This window comes from Coregonus clupeaformis, chromosome 24, assembly GCF_020615455.1.
Source record: "Coregonus clupeaformis isolate EN_2021a chromosome 24, ASM2061545v1, whole genome shotgun sequence".
In the NCBI taxonomy this organism is placed as follows: domain Eukaryota; kingdom Metazoa; phylum Chordata; class Actinopteri; order Salmoniformes; family Salmonidae; genus Coregonus; species Coregonus clupeaformis.
This window is the reverse complement of record NC_059215.1, coordinates 33,239,484-33,257,344: the sequence shown is the minus strand read 5'-3', so window position 1 is coordinate 33,257,344 and position 17,861 is coordinate 33,239,484. Positions and strand designations below refer to the sequence as shown.

The 17,861-nt window shown below is 42.0% G+C and overlaps 1 protein-coding gene across 5 annotated transcripts; it reads right to left on the bottom strand.

The window, feature by feature from the left end:
• Positions 1 to 1,743: 1,743 nt before the first annotated feature.
• On the bottom strand, positions 1,744 to 12,717 carry zmynd12 (zinc finger, MYND-type containing 12). 5 transcript variants are annotated; one of them, XM_041846135.1, is made up of 9 exons: positions 12,498 to 12,717; positions 9,217 to 9,262; positions 8,883 to 9,024; positions 8,267 to 8,438; positions 7,522 to 7,691; positions 5,650 to 5,772; positions 5,398 to 5,479; positions 3,741 to 3,886; positions 1,744 to 2,025 (listed from the first exon to the last, which is right to left on the bottom strand). In XM_041846135.1, the coding sequence occupies exons 1-9, from the start codon at positions 12,622 to 12,624 to the stop codon at positions 1,897 to 1,899; spliced, it is 1,137 nt and encodes a 378-aa protein (XP_041702069.1). In that variant the 5' UTR covers positions 12,625 to 12,717; the 3' UTR covers positions 1,744 to 1,896. The 5 variants fall into 5 exon arrangements, with proteins under 5 accessions (XP_041702069.1, XP_041702071.1, XP_041702068.1 ...); XM_041846134.2 differs by lacking the exon at positions 1,744 to 2,025 and adding an exon at positions 3,377 to 3,626; XM_041846137.1 differs by lacking the exon at positions 9,217 to 9,262 and having other exon boundaries at positions 12,473 to 12,717.
• Positions 12,718 to 17,861: the final 5,144 nt, after the last annotated feature.

Here is a 17,861-nt window from a genome sequence, read left to right as displayed (position 1 = left end):
GAAAAAGCAGTCAAGTATCTCAGCGGCTCCCCTGGGACTTAACACCATTTACAGTATTGTGATTTGTCCAGCATTATGAAATATCTCTCTGAGAACTGCGAATCCCCTGTACTTGACATAGGGCCAGGGGGTCTGGTCATCAATAAGTCTAAGTCACCCTGCTTCCACAGCTTCTGGGTGACTGGTCTACAATTGTTGTTGTCCCTTTTCTTTTTCAAGAGGTTACGTTTATTGTGTTTTATATGAAGCCTGTGTCACTCCACATTCATTCATTTTTTAGATTAATGTAAAGAGAACACGTATCCTCTAGACCTTAAGACCAGCCATAGGAAAGAATGAAAGGACGACCATTTTCTCCAACATATGCATTGTTAAAATAATATCCCTGCTCACTACATTCATATAACCTACAGCATATCTAGGTTAATTTACTCAGTATGGTTCAGTATGTGTCCAAAAACACTTAAAACCAATTGACGAGAACAGGTTACACTGCCTATTATATTTATGACATGGCTAAAGCTATCAAATTGGTAAGACATGGTCCTGGTTTGATGATGCAACACTCCAACCTGTTCTGTACTGACCTCTGCTGTGTGAAGGGTCTGTGACTATCCTCATTGGTGACTGTGTGCACAACAACACAACTCAAAGTTACTATTTATTTCTGAATTGCTGCTAATGTATATTTGGCTCATATATTTGAAAGGGAATTGAGGAATCCAACGGGTTTCCAAGTTTCTCTGCCTCTCAACACCTAGGAAATGAATCTGAATGCCAAAAACAAGCATTGTTGTAAAATTCAATACTAATAATACTAGTAGTGAAATGATTTTAACATTTATTATTTGTGTTTTGATATAAATAATAATAAAGACATGTCAGAAATTACCTGTACATATGTAGGACTTGAAAGAGCTCCTTAGGGTGCTTTCATCCATCAATGTTTTCAGAAATGAGCCTGAATTTTCTCCAAGGTTTACAATATTGATTGATATATTTAGTTGATCAATAAAAAACTGCTACTGATATGCCCTATTTTTTAATGATTTGATTAAACTTTCTGTGGGTTCAAATACAAATTCAATATAATTCATAACACAAGAAATGTCACCTTCAAACCATCTGTGTATGATGAAATACTGAAAACATATCTAAATGATGACGTTTTGGAATGCTAATGCCATGCATCTGCAGGCTCAAGTCATGCAATAATTTTGTGTGAAGGAATAGGGTCAATCATTACTCTTATCATTATTATGTGAACCATTTTGACAGCATGGCGAAAATGGATCCCAAATTTGGTTCAAGCTGATAAATGTACTTAGCGCAAAAATTATGTAAAGACACACCTCATTTTTAAATTAAATTAAAATGAGTCATTATTCAAAACAGACGAAAATGTGTTCTGTTTCTTATTTCTCTATTCAAATAAAGTTGAACTCGCATACAATGAGATGTCAGTATTATCTTATTAAAGAAAACGGGGTGATGCTATTTTTGACAGACCATCAGTTACCTGGTATTTATTTAGAAACTACATGGCAACAGTGTAATTGCATAATTAATACCCACAAATGGGAATAGAAGATGTCTCAAGTGTGAACGTCACATTTGAAATGTACCTCTCCCAACATGTCTGCCAACCAAGCTGCATCATGGGCCTTTTATATTCTCAACTCAAAAACACACCGGTAAGACACATCCTTACTGTTCAGTCACATCCTATCAGAAGTCACCATGGAAAGTCACAACATATTTTATTCTGTTATGATTCTACTACTATGGCCCATTTTTTCATGTGTGGAGCGTGCTTCTTTTGTGTTGAGCTGAGGAGGTAGCCGGCTGGTGGATGGACACGCAGTCAAGAAGACAGGCAGTCAGGCAGGCGGGCAGTCAGCTTGCGTTGGTAGGGTGTGGGCCTTTCTCTGCTGCCAGCTGCAGCAGGCTCTGGATGGGCTCTGTCAGGCTATGGTCTGAGACCAGCTGGCTGGACTGCAGGGCCTTCCTGCCAAACTCCAGCGCCTGACAACACACACACACACAGTAAAGCCATTGCACCCACTTCCTGCTGTGTATATACACAGTATATTAATTTATATACGTAATATGTATCACTGTAAACTGGGCTTTGCCCCAACAGTCTTAAAAAGCTTCCTTAGCGGCATGCCCACTGATCTGAAAGGACAGTTGAAAACCTATCCAGTCCTGTGATCTATCTGCGGCTATGAAGGAAAGAAGACAAGGAAAGAAAAGTATTTAGAACTACCGAGACACTGCCTGGGACTTCACTGTGCTGACTGTACAAACGTTTTACGACTGTACAAACGTTTTACAAACCAGACAAAATAAATACAATCTTATGATGTTAATGCACCATGATGAAAGGTTTTGAACTGAAATGGTTCAGACAATATCTAAGAATGTTTTGTTTATTGCCAAATGTAGCAAAGGAAATGAAGTGCAGTCAGTATTTGGGATAGATTCAATAAAACCTGCCACAGTAAGGCTTATTCAGTATTTTCATCCATACCAATGCAGCCTGTTTACACACATGCCTAATTCTGCAAGCATCCACCTGTAAAGGGAATCTACCCTTTTCCAGTTATTATGGACAATAGGGAAAATAGTTATGTTTATATGCCACTACGGAAATATGGGTTTGAATGAAAAACGAGTTCTTGGTTTTCCTGCTTTTTTCATTGTCTGTCATGCCTAGCCAGACTATTGGTGAATTTCAGTCATCTCTAATAATGGCTTCCTGTCCTCATATTTCTCCTTCAACTCCACTGATCTGAAAGAACAGAGCATTTAAAACCGAGGTCCCTCTCTTTGGCTTTTCCCATCATCCTTTTCAGATCAGTGCAGATTAGGTATAGGTGACAAGCAACTGTCATTAAGATGCACTGTAATGGCTAGCCAAGCTGAGCTTCATTCAACCCCCATTGAAGGTCGATCTATCATAGCCTGCTCCAGATCTCTACAGCATGTGCTTTAGCCAACTCCTCTGACTATCTTTGTTGTCATGTGACGAGAGTTGCTGCTCCTGATCCCTGCAACAAGAGAGAGGGAGGGACTGGAGAGATCAAAGCTGACGTGGGACAGTGGGAGACGTTCTGGGTTTGTGTGTTATTTACTCTCGCCAAGACATTGTCTCCTATTGAACTAAAGACCATAACTCAGGGTTTCCCAAACTCAGTCCTCGGGACCGCAAGGGGTGCACGTTTAGGTTTTTGCCCTAGCACTACACAGCTGATTCAAATAATCAACTAATCATCAAGCTTTGATTTTAGAATCAGCTTTGATAATTTGAATCAACCAAAACGTGCACCCCTTGGGGTCCCCAGGACCAAGTTTGGGAAATGCTGCCATAACTATAAATACCTTATCCCCCCCTGACTCCCTTTCTCAGGCATCTATTAAACTTCTTGCAAATCATTCTCTCCATTTGCATGCCCTTTCTCTTTTCTCATAGATATGGACACTAGCTACATCCCTGGATAACACACCCAAAATCCCCCACTAAGCCCTAGCATACTTGCCAGATCAGAGAGAAGTGGCCCTGGCCGGAAGCCCGGGGAGGGGAGTTGGAGTATCAGGCCAGTCGCATCGAGTCCCACTAAATCCTGCCAGAGCAATAGTCTTTAAGACTAATTTAAACTAATCCTGTCTCTAGACAGCGCTCCATGGGAAGGACACGGTGGAGGGAAATGTGTCAGGGTGTCGTCATAACACCTCACCTTGTCTGGGGAACCTCCCAGGAACCACAGCATGGCCAGAGAGTGGGCCACTAGGGCATTCTGGGCCGCAGCCTGCTTGGGGCTACTCTCCTGAACCTTCAGCATGGCCCTTAGCATCTGGTCCGCTTCGGCCTGCTGAGCTTCATCTGCATGGGGATCAATAGAAAACACACACACACACACATTTATGTTAATGAATTCACATCCAGGTCAAAACTAAACCTAAACCGCACAGAACTATGGGCCTACAGATCAGAGGTAAGGGTCTCAACATCATGAGTCTTCTGGGCAGAATTATTGACTGTGCGCACTGAATACTAACTTGAGATCCACTTGTGGATCTCTGACTCTCGCATAAATCATGTATGTAAACAAAGATTTGGGGTGGGGGGGTGGGGGGTTTTGGGGTAGTTGGCTTGGAGTTGGGTTAGATTAATCCTGAAAGGAATAGATCACTGTCTTTCAACAAAGAGTTCGACACAGATCAGCAATGATTTGATGAATCACTGAGTTCAGCACAATGCTGAAAATGGACTGAAGACACAGTGCAGGTTCTCTAAAAGCCTGCTCTAAAGTTGCCACAGGTGATTTTTTATTTCACTGAAAACAACCAAACTGTAAGAAATTCCAGTAGGCATAGCCTAAAACTGATCTTCTTGGTTCATTCCCATTGTTTAAGTGAAAGACGGCGCAAGTTAAGCCTGCTTTGTGGTTGTCCTATTAGGCAGGGGCTTCTTGTGCATGGGGATCATTACAAAACACACACACACAGACATTTACGTTAATGATTTTGGTTTTATATAACATTTGTCACCAGGTCTCAAAGCGCTTTACATTGTTTATGTGTTTGGGGTGGCCGTGGCGGGGTAACCTACTTCATCCACCACCAATGAGTAAATGTAGCCTACAGTAGCGCCCAACCTGGGGCGTGCATAACAGCCATCCTGTGCCAGTTTGCTCATAATACAGGATAAGAAGACACATCCCTGCAGAAACTGACCGGTGTGAGCTAACAGCAAGGTCATACACTGCAGTGGTGGCTCGCCTGAAAATCCTGGGGAATTGCATTGCCGTGTCAGAAGCTGCGACAGCCAGAGATGTGTCATGAATGGTCTTAGTCAGCCCCAAGCATGTTGATTTAAAGCTGGGGTTTAGCTCTAGGATAGCACGTCAGGGTAAGATGCTAAATTTAGTGCCACTGACCTTATTTTCAGTGATCCACGAATGGAGCCAAATGCTATTTGGCTGGTGGAGATGATGATACCTACTGATGTCATCAAGCCACTTAGAGCTGGCAGTGTTGTTGTTTATTAAGTGTGTGATTGGCTGCAGCATGTGGCTGTTAGTGAGCCCACAGAATTAAATAGACCAATTTAATTTAATGTATCTCTGTGGGTCAACAATTTATTATCATCTACCATCAATCTGTTCACAATGGTTTTGGGTATAGAGTCATTTTGACTTTGACTGAAGGAGCTGAGGCTAATTCAATAGCGTCATTATCTGATCAAGTTTCCATTTTAATTTAGTCTTGGTTTGAATGATTTGTCAATATATAAACCTGTTGTAGATGCAGTACACATATATGCACCACCATAGAATGTATACATATTTCTCAGCAGTCCTTGGTATCTATTCGATATGAAGCTGTACCCACCAAAAGAGTGCTCCAGCGTCATGGATCCTTGAGTATGAGTCTCCAAAAGTTTGGTCAGGTGAGAGTGCCATGTACTTGCCACCTGTAAAATCAGACACAAAAAAGTAGTCAGGCACAAACTCACACACCAAAACACTATGTTTTCATGGAGGCATTTGCTGTTTTAATGCTACTAGACCAGTAAATAATCACGATAAAACTACAGTATTTTGTCTTCAATTTTTTACTGTGAGGCACTTATTACAATTTTACCTCAGTGTATAAGGAACTGACAATATCCATCTTTTCTTGCTTGATAAAGACATTGGCCATCAGAAAGTAGCCACCACAAGTGACAATGTTATCCAAGCCATACTCCTCACTGGCATAGTACACCTGAAAACCAAAGAAACAGGTTCAGATGTGGAATATTGCTCTATCCAAATAGGTAGTCAAAGTGCATTCATAATTCCTGAGATTCTCCACTGGTTGACTCAGCATATGTTTGGCATGGGGATAGCATCCACATCCTTTAGTGGACACGGAGCGAACATTTTGGACATCCAAATGAGCATATGTATCAAGCATCTCAGAGTAGGAGTGCTGATCTAGGATCAGTTCTGCCTAGATCAGCACCTACTCTGAGACGGTTTAAAACAATACTGTAAAACTCCTTATAATCTGCACTGCAATCATTGTGTTTTCAGATTTTCAGGGTTGGGTATGTTACTTTCTAATCCATTACAGTTCCTAGTTACCTGTCCAAAACTGTAATCAGTAACATAACTTTTGGATTACACAAACTCAGTAATGCAATCTGTTTACTTTCAGTTACATTTAGATTACTTTCCCCTTAAAGGTCCAGTGCAGTCAAAAACTTGATTTTCCTGTGTTTTATATATATTTCCACACTGAGTTTGAAATAATACTGTGAAATTGTGAAAATTATGATAATGCCCTTTTGGTGTAAGAGCTATTTGAAAAGACCGCCTGACATTTCTGCCTGTTTTGGTGGGATGGAGTTCTGGCCTGCCTGGTGACATCACCAGGCAGTAAATTAGTTAATAGACCAATAAGAAAGAGAGTTCCAAACTTCTCTGCCAATAACAGCTAGTTTTCAGTTTTCCCCTCCCCACTCAGACCACTCCCAGACAGTCCTAGCAAAATTCTGGCTTGAGAAATTGCTCTTTGCTAAGAAGCTATTTTTGACCATTTTAACTGATAACAATTACAGTAGAAACTATTTGATATTGAGATAAAAACGACCTTTAAGAGGTGCTTGTTCTGGAGGCAGCTCTGCACAGTGGTCACTAACTGGCACAGCCACAAAGACATAAAATCAGATTTTAAACTTACCCCTAACCTTAACCACACTGCTAACCCTAATGCCTAGCCTAACCTTAAATGAAGACCAAAAAGCAAATGTTGGTTTTCATACATTTTTACATAGCCAATTTTGACTTTGCAGCTGGCCCATCTAGCGGAAATCGCTAAGTTCTGCCAGCAGTGTGATTCACATCAATGTTCTATGTAGATATCAATAATAACTGATATCAGTATCGCCTGTAGGCTACACCACTGCTGACGTCCTTACCTCCAAGTGTTTATTTAAACTGGATAATCTTTTGATGCCGACAGCAGTTGTACCATTGGAAGACATACTTGGACAGTAGCCTACAAAAGCCTATTCCTGCTATTTTCCCGCCATCCATAAAACACATTTGGTGAGTCATCATAGTTGTCTCAGGCGGAACAAACTTAAACGTGTGCCTTTTTTCAATGCTGATTTGAATGTCATTGATAAAACAGAAAGGTGTCAAAACCTCCTTTCTGAATTTAAAAGTAATCCTAGAAGTAATCATCTTGTTTTTCAAAAGTATCTGTAATCTCATTAGAATCTGATTTAGCTGGTAACGGATTACAGTTAAAGTTTAAAAAATATATGTTACATGTAATCCATTACTTCCCAACCCTGAGATTAGTAAAGGTGAAGGAGACACGCTAAATCCCATCTTTTCACCAAAGAAACAAAGAGAGGAAGCAACTTTTCACAATTGAAATGCACCCCTATAGTTTGGCTGCCATAGTAAATCTGTGGTTTTGAAGCACTGGTAGATTTGACCACTGATAAGCTTTGACACACACATCGTTGGCAAAGTGCAACAGCGCTCCCTCCAGGTTTTCTGTGGCGGTGTACAGGCGACCCAGGTTGCGGTGCAGCTGGTGGCGGACGGTCTGGCTACACTCAGGCGTCTTCATCACCGTCCACTCAGCCTGAGACAGGTACTCCTCTGCCTGGGCCAGACTGCCCAGACCTGGGGGGAGGGGAGCAGAGGAGTGGCTCATACGCAACACAACAACAGTCTATAGTTCAGTGGCATGGGTCACTCCACAGGTCAGAGTCATGTAGCAGGGTCAAGGGTCACATCCAGGTCAAAACTTAAAAACTACAGAGCTATGGGCCTACAGATCAGAGGTAAGGGTCTCAACATCTAAATCATGAATCTACAGGGCAGAATTATAGACTGTGAGCGCTGAATACTATCTTGAGATCCACGTGCGTATCTCTGACTTTTGTATAAATGTGTTGAATTTACACGGCTCCCAAGTAAGATTCGTCCCGAAAGGAATAGATCACTGTGTTTCAACAAAGAGTTCGACACAGATCAGCAATGATTTGATGAATCACTGAGTTCAACACAATGCTGAAAATGGACTGAAGACAGTGCAGGTTCTCTAAAATCTAATGTATCTACTACTACCCTTGCATGCATATTGTAAACACAATAGTATCTCATAGCTGCATTTGAATTGATTTGGTCTCTGCCTTCCCGTTGTTCTTTGGTAAAACTGCCAGCTCATGGGGAGTTTCCTCATTCTTGTGACTCACCCACGTTGGCCTCGGCCAGCAGGAGGTATGCAGGGACCAGCTGGACAGCACTGGAACCGTAGACGTCCATTGCACAGCGCAGGGAGAGCTGGGCGGCAGGCAGTGACTCCTGGTACTTCCCCTCAAACAGCTTCTTCTGAGCCACAGCCCTGGAGATCTCAATCAGCTCCTCCTAAACAGGGGTTACACCAAGCAGAGACACTACAGTTACAGTACAGGACAGGGCATGCGTTTCAGTAGGTCTCATTGAGTTGTTTCCACCCAAAATCAAAGTTGTCAGACATTCCTTCAGACATCATTTGAGATTGAGGGCTACTGATTTCTCAAATGTGGTATAGGCTCTTAATTTAACAGATGGCATGGAATATGGACTCATCTTGTCCTTAAACAACTCTTTAGGTATGAAAATGTCTGACAAAACATTGATTTTGGGGTGAGCTTTCTCTATTCATGTTCATATTCATTAGACAACAAACAGTAGAAAAGGACTGAAAGAGGGAGGGACTAACTGGACTTGTCCATAAGAACAGCTGGTTTTTGTTTTCCTTAAAAAAAAGAAATGTTTCACTATGGTGTGCCCTAATGAATAAGATCCTGGTGAGTGTCTGGTCCTCACTTGTCTGTGCAGTATCTGGGCGCAGTGGTGGTCTCTGTCCGCCTGCAGGCTGTGGAAGAGCGTTGCAGTGCGGATGGGGATGAGCAGCTGGCAGACCTTCTCATGGATCCCTACCCAGTCAGCCTGCTGGTGCTCCGTGTCACTGAAATAAAAAAAGAGACATGGGCTGCATTCCAATCCCAAAAATGGGCTCCTTTACGTTTGTCCTAGCTGACCCCACTGTGCGAATCACACAGGACTGGATGTGAGCAATGTGGTTTCTTACAGTACTTACTTTCACCAACTGGTACTCACTGTTTTCAGGAATTTTGTTTTGAAGACATTATAGCTGTACCTGTATGCCTGGCATGTCATGCGTAGATCAATTACAGTCGGTCTGTCTACAGAAACATTTTAAGGGTGGGATACAATTTGAGGACACTAGACTAGATAAGACATCAGTCTGCCTGTATAAGTCACATTGCCTTCTCTAACATTTAAATAAGAAGGCATAGGCCTAAGCTATGACTTGAATCATTCCATGTGCAACATCTTTCAATTCCCCTAAAGGTATCCTAAATTGTATGGCATTAAATAACAGGTTTATAATTTTGTGCATCTTGCTATTTTCCCAATGCTTTGGAACTGTCTGAGTTTCCTCATGTTTTCTTTCTGCGGTGCTTGTTCATTCCAATGTGTTTTTACTGGTCTGGATTTAAGGCAGTTCAGTCACGTCATGGCAATAACACAGCATATGGGCTGGCTCACGAGAGCTGAAATGTGCATGCACTGACTATGCACTCACACAAGAGTCAAGGGGCTCCTAAGGACACAGACCTGTACTTTCTCATTCATTGAAGGTCCCTAACTCAGTCTGTAGACCATAATGTATGGTGTGTTTGGCTGGTTGGGACTGCTCTCTGTTGCTCCAGAGCATGGCAGTGTTTATGCAGCCACTTGGCACAGAGACGTCTATTAATCCGGACGTAGGCAGACAGCTGGCCCTAGAGGTAGGCTAGTTTTCATACTTGCAGGATGAGAGAAATTCGTTTTAAAGGAAGAGACGCAGCAGGGGGACAGAGCCAGGGATATAACACGCTTTTAAGCTCCCTCAGAGGGAATGGCTTTAGTGTCTCATCCCTTAAAGCTTAGGGCTAGTGGAAGGCTGTCACCAAGAACTAGGCCATATTATGTACAGTGCCTTCAGAAAGTATTCATACCTCTTGACTTTTTGTTGTGTTACAGCCTGAATAAAAAAAATTATAATAATGTCTCACCCATCTACACACAATACCCCAGAATGACAAAGAGAAAACAACAGAAATATCTAATTTACATAAGTATTCACACCCCCGAGTCAATACATGTTAGAATCACCTTTGGCAGCAATTACAGCTGTCTTTCTGGGTAAGTTTTTAAGAGCTTTGCATACCTGGATTGTACTGTCAAATTGATTGTTGATCATTTCTACACAACCGAGTCTTGCCATAGATTGTGAAGAAGATTTAAGTCAAAACTAACCCAGCCACTGGGAATTGTATCCTTATTTTACCAGGTAAGTTGACTGAGAACACATTCTCATTTACAGCAATGACCTGGGAAATAGTTACAGGGGGATGAATGAGCCAATTGGAAGATAGCATGATTAGGTGGCCATGATGGTGCGAGTTTAGGAATTGAGCCAGGACACTGGGGTTAACACCACTACTCTTACGATAAGTGCCATGGGCTCTTTAATGACCACAGAGAGTCAGGACACCCGTTTAACATCCCATCCAAAAGACAGCACCATACACAGGGCAATGTCTCCAATCACTGCAGTAGCAAAAAAAATTTGACCAGAGGAAAGAGTGCCTCCTACTGGCCCTACAACACCACTTCCAGCAGCATCTGGCCTCCCATCCAGGGATCGCCCACAACCAACCCTGCTTAGCTTCAGTGGCAAGCCAGCAGTGGGCTGCAGGGTGGTATGCTGCCAGAGGACTTTCACTGTCTTCTTGGTAAGCAACTCCAGTGTAGATTTAGCCTTCTGTTTTAGGTTATTGCCCTGCTGAAAGGTGAATTCATCTCCCAGTGTTTGATGGAAAGCAGACTGAACCAGGTTTTCCTCTAGGATTTTGCCTGTGCTTTATTCCATTTATTTTTATCCAAAAAAAAACTCCCTAGTCCTTGATGATGACAAGCATACCCATAACATGATGCAGCCACCACCATACTCGAAAATATGAAGAGTCATACTCAGTGATGTGTTGTGTTTGTCCCAAACATAGAGCTTTGTATTCAAGACATAAAGTTAATTTCTTTCCCACATTTGTATTGTGTACAAGCTTCCTTCTTTTCACTCTGTCATTTAGGTTAGTATTGTGGGGTAACTACAAGGTTGTTGATCCATACTTAGTTTTCTCCTATCACAGCCATTAAACTCTGTAACTGTTTTAAATTCACCATTGGCCTCATGGTGAAATCCCTGAGCAGTTTCCTACCTCTCCGCCAACTGAGTTAGGAAGGGCGCCTGTATCTTTGTAGTGACTTGGTGTATTGATACAGCATCCAAAGTGTAATTAATAACTTCACCATGCTCAAAGGGATATTCAATGTCTGCTTTTTTTTTGTTTTGACCCATCTACCAATAGGTGCCCTTCTTTGAGAGGCATTGGAAAACCTCCCTGGTCTTTGTGGTTGAATCTGTGGTTGAAATTCACTGCTCGACTGAGGGACCTTACAGATAATTGTATGTGTGGGGTACAGAGATGAGGTAGTCATTCAAAAATCATGTTAAACACTATTAGTGCACACAGAGTGAATCCATGCAACTTATTATGTGACTTGTTAAACTTATTTAGGCTTGCAATAACAAAGGGGTTCAATACTTATTGACTCAAGGCATTCCAGCTTTTAATTTGTTACACATTTGTTTTGTTTTTAAACAAAATACATAATTCCACTTTGACATTATGGGGTATTGTGTGTAGGCCAGTGACAAAAAATCTCTGTTTAATCCATTTTAAATTCAGGCTGTAACACAACAAAATGTGGAAAAAGTCAACGGGTGTGAATACTTTCTGTAGGTACTGTATTAGTAAGAAGAATAACTCTCCCAAAAGTAACAGATTCATCAAATATAGCAAACCAAATGGCAGGGCTGCTGTTCAGATGAGGAACGAATTAAGGATTGTGCTTTTAAATGTAGCATATATAAAACTAGAAATTCAGTAGGACTTGCTATTACATAAGGGTGCACTCTTTCAGAGACCGCATGATATGGCTTAGGCGTACTTCACTTGACATTCTTCTCTTAAAAATATCCTTCAAAAGAGCTAACTTGCTTTCCATCTGTTCCCAGTACCACATTTTGACTGAGGCCAACACAAGTCTGCTTTTAGTGTCTCTGACTATCTAGTAATACGTTTGTAGCTAACAAAACACTGCCACCTAGTATTGAAACTGGTCAGATTTATTTTTCATAAAACTTAAAGTCAGAAGCTGTGAACTACTGTAACTTACTAGCAAGTTGTTGTTCTTGGAGCCATATTAAAATAATGCCATTTTTATGGTCATTTAAGGCGTATCTATGCTAGCTAACTATGTCGACTACTACTTCATAAACTTACCAGTAGAAAGTGACCCGACACTTACTGCATTGCAGGTACGCAGGGTTTTGACAAAGCTCACATTGCTTTTTCGCTCCTCTTGGGTTTGCAAGTGGATTTATCGCTGACATCAGTGACGAAACATGAGATTTACTCTTCGTTATTGAGCTCATTATATAATAAACACAAGTTTACCCTATCTACTATTGCTCGCCAAGAAAAACCACTGAGGTGAGAAAAACGTTTCACATTTTGTTTCCTGAACGCCTCAAGTTGCTATGGAGACGACCTTTGAACATATTACTTGTTTAAAATAAGACAACAGCACAGAAACATAGGCATCAAACTAATACAAACAGATCGGCGTATAAGCGTTTGTTCTGTATAAACATATTTAACATTTGATCAAATAGATAAATCATTTATGATCAATCTTTCAACTACAGAGGACATTTTCCTGAATAAAAATGTGTTTTTGTGGTAGTGGAATAAAGTTTACACCCAGAATGTTGCATGTTTTTGATAGTACAGTGCAAATACTTGGATAATAAGGTTTTATTTTGTATCATTTAAGATACTGATGATTATGACAAAACTGTACATTTGTTTTTAATTCGTATACTGGAATTTATTTGTACACTAAGTGTACAAAACATTAAGCACACCTGCTCTTTCCATTACATTTTAGTCATTTAGCACATTGACAGATTTTTCACCTAGTCAGCTCTGGGATTAAAACCAGCGACCTTTCGGTTACTAGCACAACACTCTTAACCACTAAGCTACCTGCCGCCATCCATGACATAGACTGACCAGGTCAATCCAGGTGAAAGCTATGATCCCTTATTAATGTCACTTGTTAAATCCACTTCAATCAGTTTAGATGAAGAGGAGGAGACAGGTTAATGAAGGATTTTTAAGCCTTGAGACAATTGAGACATGGATTGTGTATGTGTGCCATTCAGAAGGTGAATGGACAAGACAAAAGATGTAAGTGCCTTTGAACGGGGTGTGGTAGTAGGTGCCAGGCACACCGGTTTAAGTGTGTCGAGAACTGCAATGCTGCTGGGTATTTCACGCTCAACAGTTTACAATGTGTATCAAGAATGGCCTGACGAATTGAAGCTGTTCTGAGGGCACAAGGGAATGCAACTCAATATTAGGAAGGTGTGCCTAACGTTTTCTACACTCAGTGTTTATATGTGTGTGTGTGGTATCTTGGTGGTATCTTGGCGCCAACGAAGATGGCAGACTTGCGACTAGCTCTTAGGAAACCTTGCGGTATTTTTTTTATTTTTATGTTTCCCGCTCCACGTGGTGAAGGTAGGAAACAACATCTCCACTTCGCTGATCCTCAACACTGGGGCTCCACAAGGGTGCGTGCTCAGCCCCCTCCTGTACTCCCTGTTCACCCATGACTGTGTGGCCAAGCACGCCTCCAACTCAATCATCAAGTTTGCAGACGACACAACAGTAGTAGGCTTGATTACCAACAATGACGAGACAGCCTACAGGGAGGAGGTGTGGGGTCTGGAAGTGTGGTGCCAGGAAAATAACCTCTCACTCAATGTCAACAAAACAAAGGAGATGATCATGGACTTCAGGAAACAGCAGAGGATGCACCCCCCTATCCACATCGACGGGACCGCAGTGGAGAAGGTGGAAAGCTTCAAGTTCCTTGGCGTAGACATCACTGACAAACTGAAATGGTCCACCCACGCAGACAGTGTGGTGAAGAAGGTGCAACAGAGCCTCTTCAACCTCAGGAGGCTGAAGAAATTTGGCTTGGCACCTAAAACCCGCACAAACTTTTTATCAGTTTCCCGCTCTTTTATTGCCCACTCCCTTTGTTTATGGTGGCGGCTAAATTCGACTTTCATTCAGTTCAGAATCAATAGTAATACCATCAATCAATCCCTTATCTTGCAAAAACACTCATGTTTAGTTTAAACTCTGTTCAACCCCGGCTCTCCTGGGCTTTACCTGAAGACCGATTGTTGGACATGACAGGTCCCTAAATCCTAAACCCCCCCACACACAGTGAAATGATCCAATTAAGTTCCTGGCCCAATAACAAAGAACTCTAACTCTATATTCGTGATTAACCCAGTTTTATCTCATAGTCCACTAAAAAATCTCCATCAGGACCGAGAGAATGAAAAACAGCTTCTATCTCAAGGCCATCAGACTGTTAAATAGCCATCACTTGCACATTAGAGGCTGCTGCTGTCTATTGAAATCACTGGCCACTTTAAGAAATGGAACACTAGTCACTTTAATAATGTTTACATATCTTGCACTACTCATCTCATATGTATATACTGTATTCTATAATATTTAACTGTATCCAAGTCCATGCCGCTCTGTCATTGCTTGTCCATATGTATATTTTCTTAAATTCCATTCCTTACTTAGATTTGTGTGTATTGGGTATACAGTGGGGAGAACAAGTATTTGATACACTGCCGATTTTGCAGGTTTTCCTACTTACAAAGCATGGAGAGGTCTGTAATTTTTTTTTAAATCCAGAAAATCACATTGTATGATTTTTAAGTAATTAATTTGCATTTTATTGCATGACATAAGTATTTGATCACCTACCAACCAGTAAGAATTCCAGCTCTCACAGACCTGTTAGTTTTTCTTTAAGAAGCCCTCCTATTCTCCACTCATTACCTGTATTAACTGCACCTGTTTGAACTCGTTACCTGTATAAAAGACACCTGTCCACACTCAGTCAAACAGACTCCAACCTCTCCACAATGGCCAAGACCAGAGAGCTGTGTAAGGACATCAGGGATAAAATTGTAGACCTGCACAAGGCTGGGATGGGCTACAGGACAATAGGCAAGCAGCTTGGTGAGAAGGCAACAACTGTTGGCGCAATTATTAGAAAATGGAAGAAGTTCAAGATGACGGTCAATCACCCTCGGTCTGGGGCTCCATGCAAGATCTCACCTCGTGGGGCATCAATGATCATGAGGAAGGTGAGGGATCAGCCCAGAACTACACGGCAGGACCTGGTCAATGACCTGAAGAGAGCTGGGACCACAGTCTCAAAGAAAACCATTAGTAACACACTACGCCGTCATGGATTAAAATCCTGCAGCGCACGCAAGGTCCCCCTGCTCAAGCCAGCGCATGTCCAGGCCCGTCTGAAGTTTGCCAATGACCATCTGGATGATCCAGAGGAGGAATGGGAGAAGGTCATGTGGTCTGATGAGACAAAAATATAGCTTTTTGGTCTAAACTCCACTCGCTGTGTTTGGAGGAAGAAGGATGAGAACAACCCCAAGAACACCATCCCAACCGTGAAGCATGGAGGTGGAAACATCATTCTTTGGGGATGCTTTTCTGCAAAGGGGACAGGACGACTGCACCGTATTGAGGGGAGGATGGATGGGGCCATGTATCGCGAGATCTTGGCCAACAACCTCCTTCCCTCAGTAAGAGCATTGAAGATGGGTCGTGGCTGGGTCTTCCAGCATGACAACGACCCGAAACACACAGCCAGGGCAACTAAGGAGTGGCTCTGTAAGAAGCATCTCAAGGTCCTGGAGTGGCCTAGCCAGTCTCCAGACCTGAACCCAATAGAACATCTTTGGAGGGAGCTGAAAGTCCGTATTGCCCAGCGACAGCCCCGAAACCTGAAGGATCTGGAGAAGGTCTGTATGGAGGAGTGGGCGAAAATCCCTGCTGCAGTATGTGCAAACCTGGTCAAGACCTACAGGAAACGTATGATCTCTGTAATTGCAAACAAAGGTTTCTGTACCAAATATTAAGTTCTGCTTTTGTGATGTATCAAATACTTATGTCATGCAATAAAATGCAAATTAATTACTTAAAAATCATACAATGTGATTTTCTGGATTTTTGTTTTAGATTCCGTCTCTCACAATTGAAGTGTACCTATGATAAAAATTACAGACATCTACATGCTTTGTAAGTAGGAAAACCTGCAAAATCGGCAGTGTATCAAATACTTGTTCTCCCCACTGTATGTTGTGAAATTGTTAGATATTAGTTGTTAGATATTACTGCACTGTCGGAGCTAGAAGCACAAGCATTTTGCTACACCCGCAATAACATCTGCTAAACACGTGTATGTGACAAATACAATTTGATTTGATTCTGTAAACAAAAAGCAACCTACCTCCTGTGCCATACTGTTCTGTGTCTTGTCTATTTTACTAGTAAAGTATTACACAGCAGATAACACAGTCCAGGTATTTAAGTTAATATTTTCAGAGGGTGAATGGGCAAGACAAAATATTTAAGTGCTTTTGAATGGGGTATGGTAGTAGGTGCCAGTCGCAGCGGTTTGTGTCAAGAACTGCAACGCTGCTGAGCTTTTCGTGCTCAACAGTTTCCCGTGTGTATCAGGAATGGTCCACCACCCAAGGTACATCCAGCCAACTTGACACAACTGTGGGAAGCATTGGAGTCAACATGGGCCAGCATCCCTGTGGAACACTTGACACTTTGTAGAGTCCATGCCCCGACGAATTGAGGCTGTTCTGAGGGCAAAAGGGGATGTACAACTCAATATTAGGAAGGTGTTCTTAATGTTTTTTTTTTTACACTTAGTGTATATAACCAAACTACTATTTGTGAACAGTACATACCTGCATCCCCCTTAATTCCCCCCTTGGTGTCAAGATCGTTGGAGGAAGTGGACCAATGCGCAGCGTGATAAGTGAACATACTTCTTTATTTAGAGTACCACAACGAACAAAACGATACGTGAAGTCCTTAGTAACAGCCACAAACCATACACGGAACAAGATCCCACAAACACTGTGGCAAAACAGGCTTCCTAAGTATGGTTTCCAATCAGAGACAACAATCAACAGCTGATTCACGTTGCCTCTGATTGAGAACCACACCGGCCAACATAGAAAACACATCAGCTAGATAATGAACCTAGAACACAAAATCATGGAAACTACACACCCTGGCTCAACATAACAGAGTCCCAGAGCCAGGGCGTGACACTTGGATGGGAGACTCTCACTCTGCAGTAGGAGAGAGGAGGCAGAGAGAGAGAGAGAGATGTCTGTTGATTTACCCCATTTATCCCAATTCACCAGAGAGAGAGACAGAGGGACACTGACCTTGAGGAGGTGGAGGTTGTCCTCAGTGTGTGAGAGCTGCTCCAGCTCTTCATGATTCCTGCAATCTGCCTTTCTGCTGCTTTCTGCTTCTTCTCAAGGTCAATAAGCTCAGTTCGGCTTCTCTCAATCAAGAGCTTCAGTTCACTTCTATACTTTAAACTGGACCTCCCGCTCACTGTCTGCAGTTCTCTTTAGAATAGTAAACAAAATTGTCAACTAAGTCACACATAGCAGTCATTGTGGGTTTTGACATTTTTGACTCACCTTGCTGAGCTCCACTGAGCATTTGACCTCTT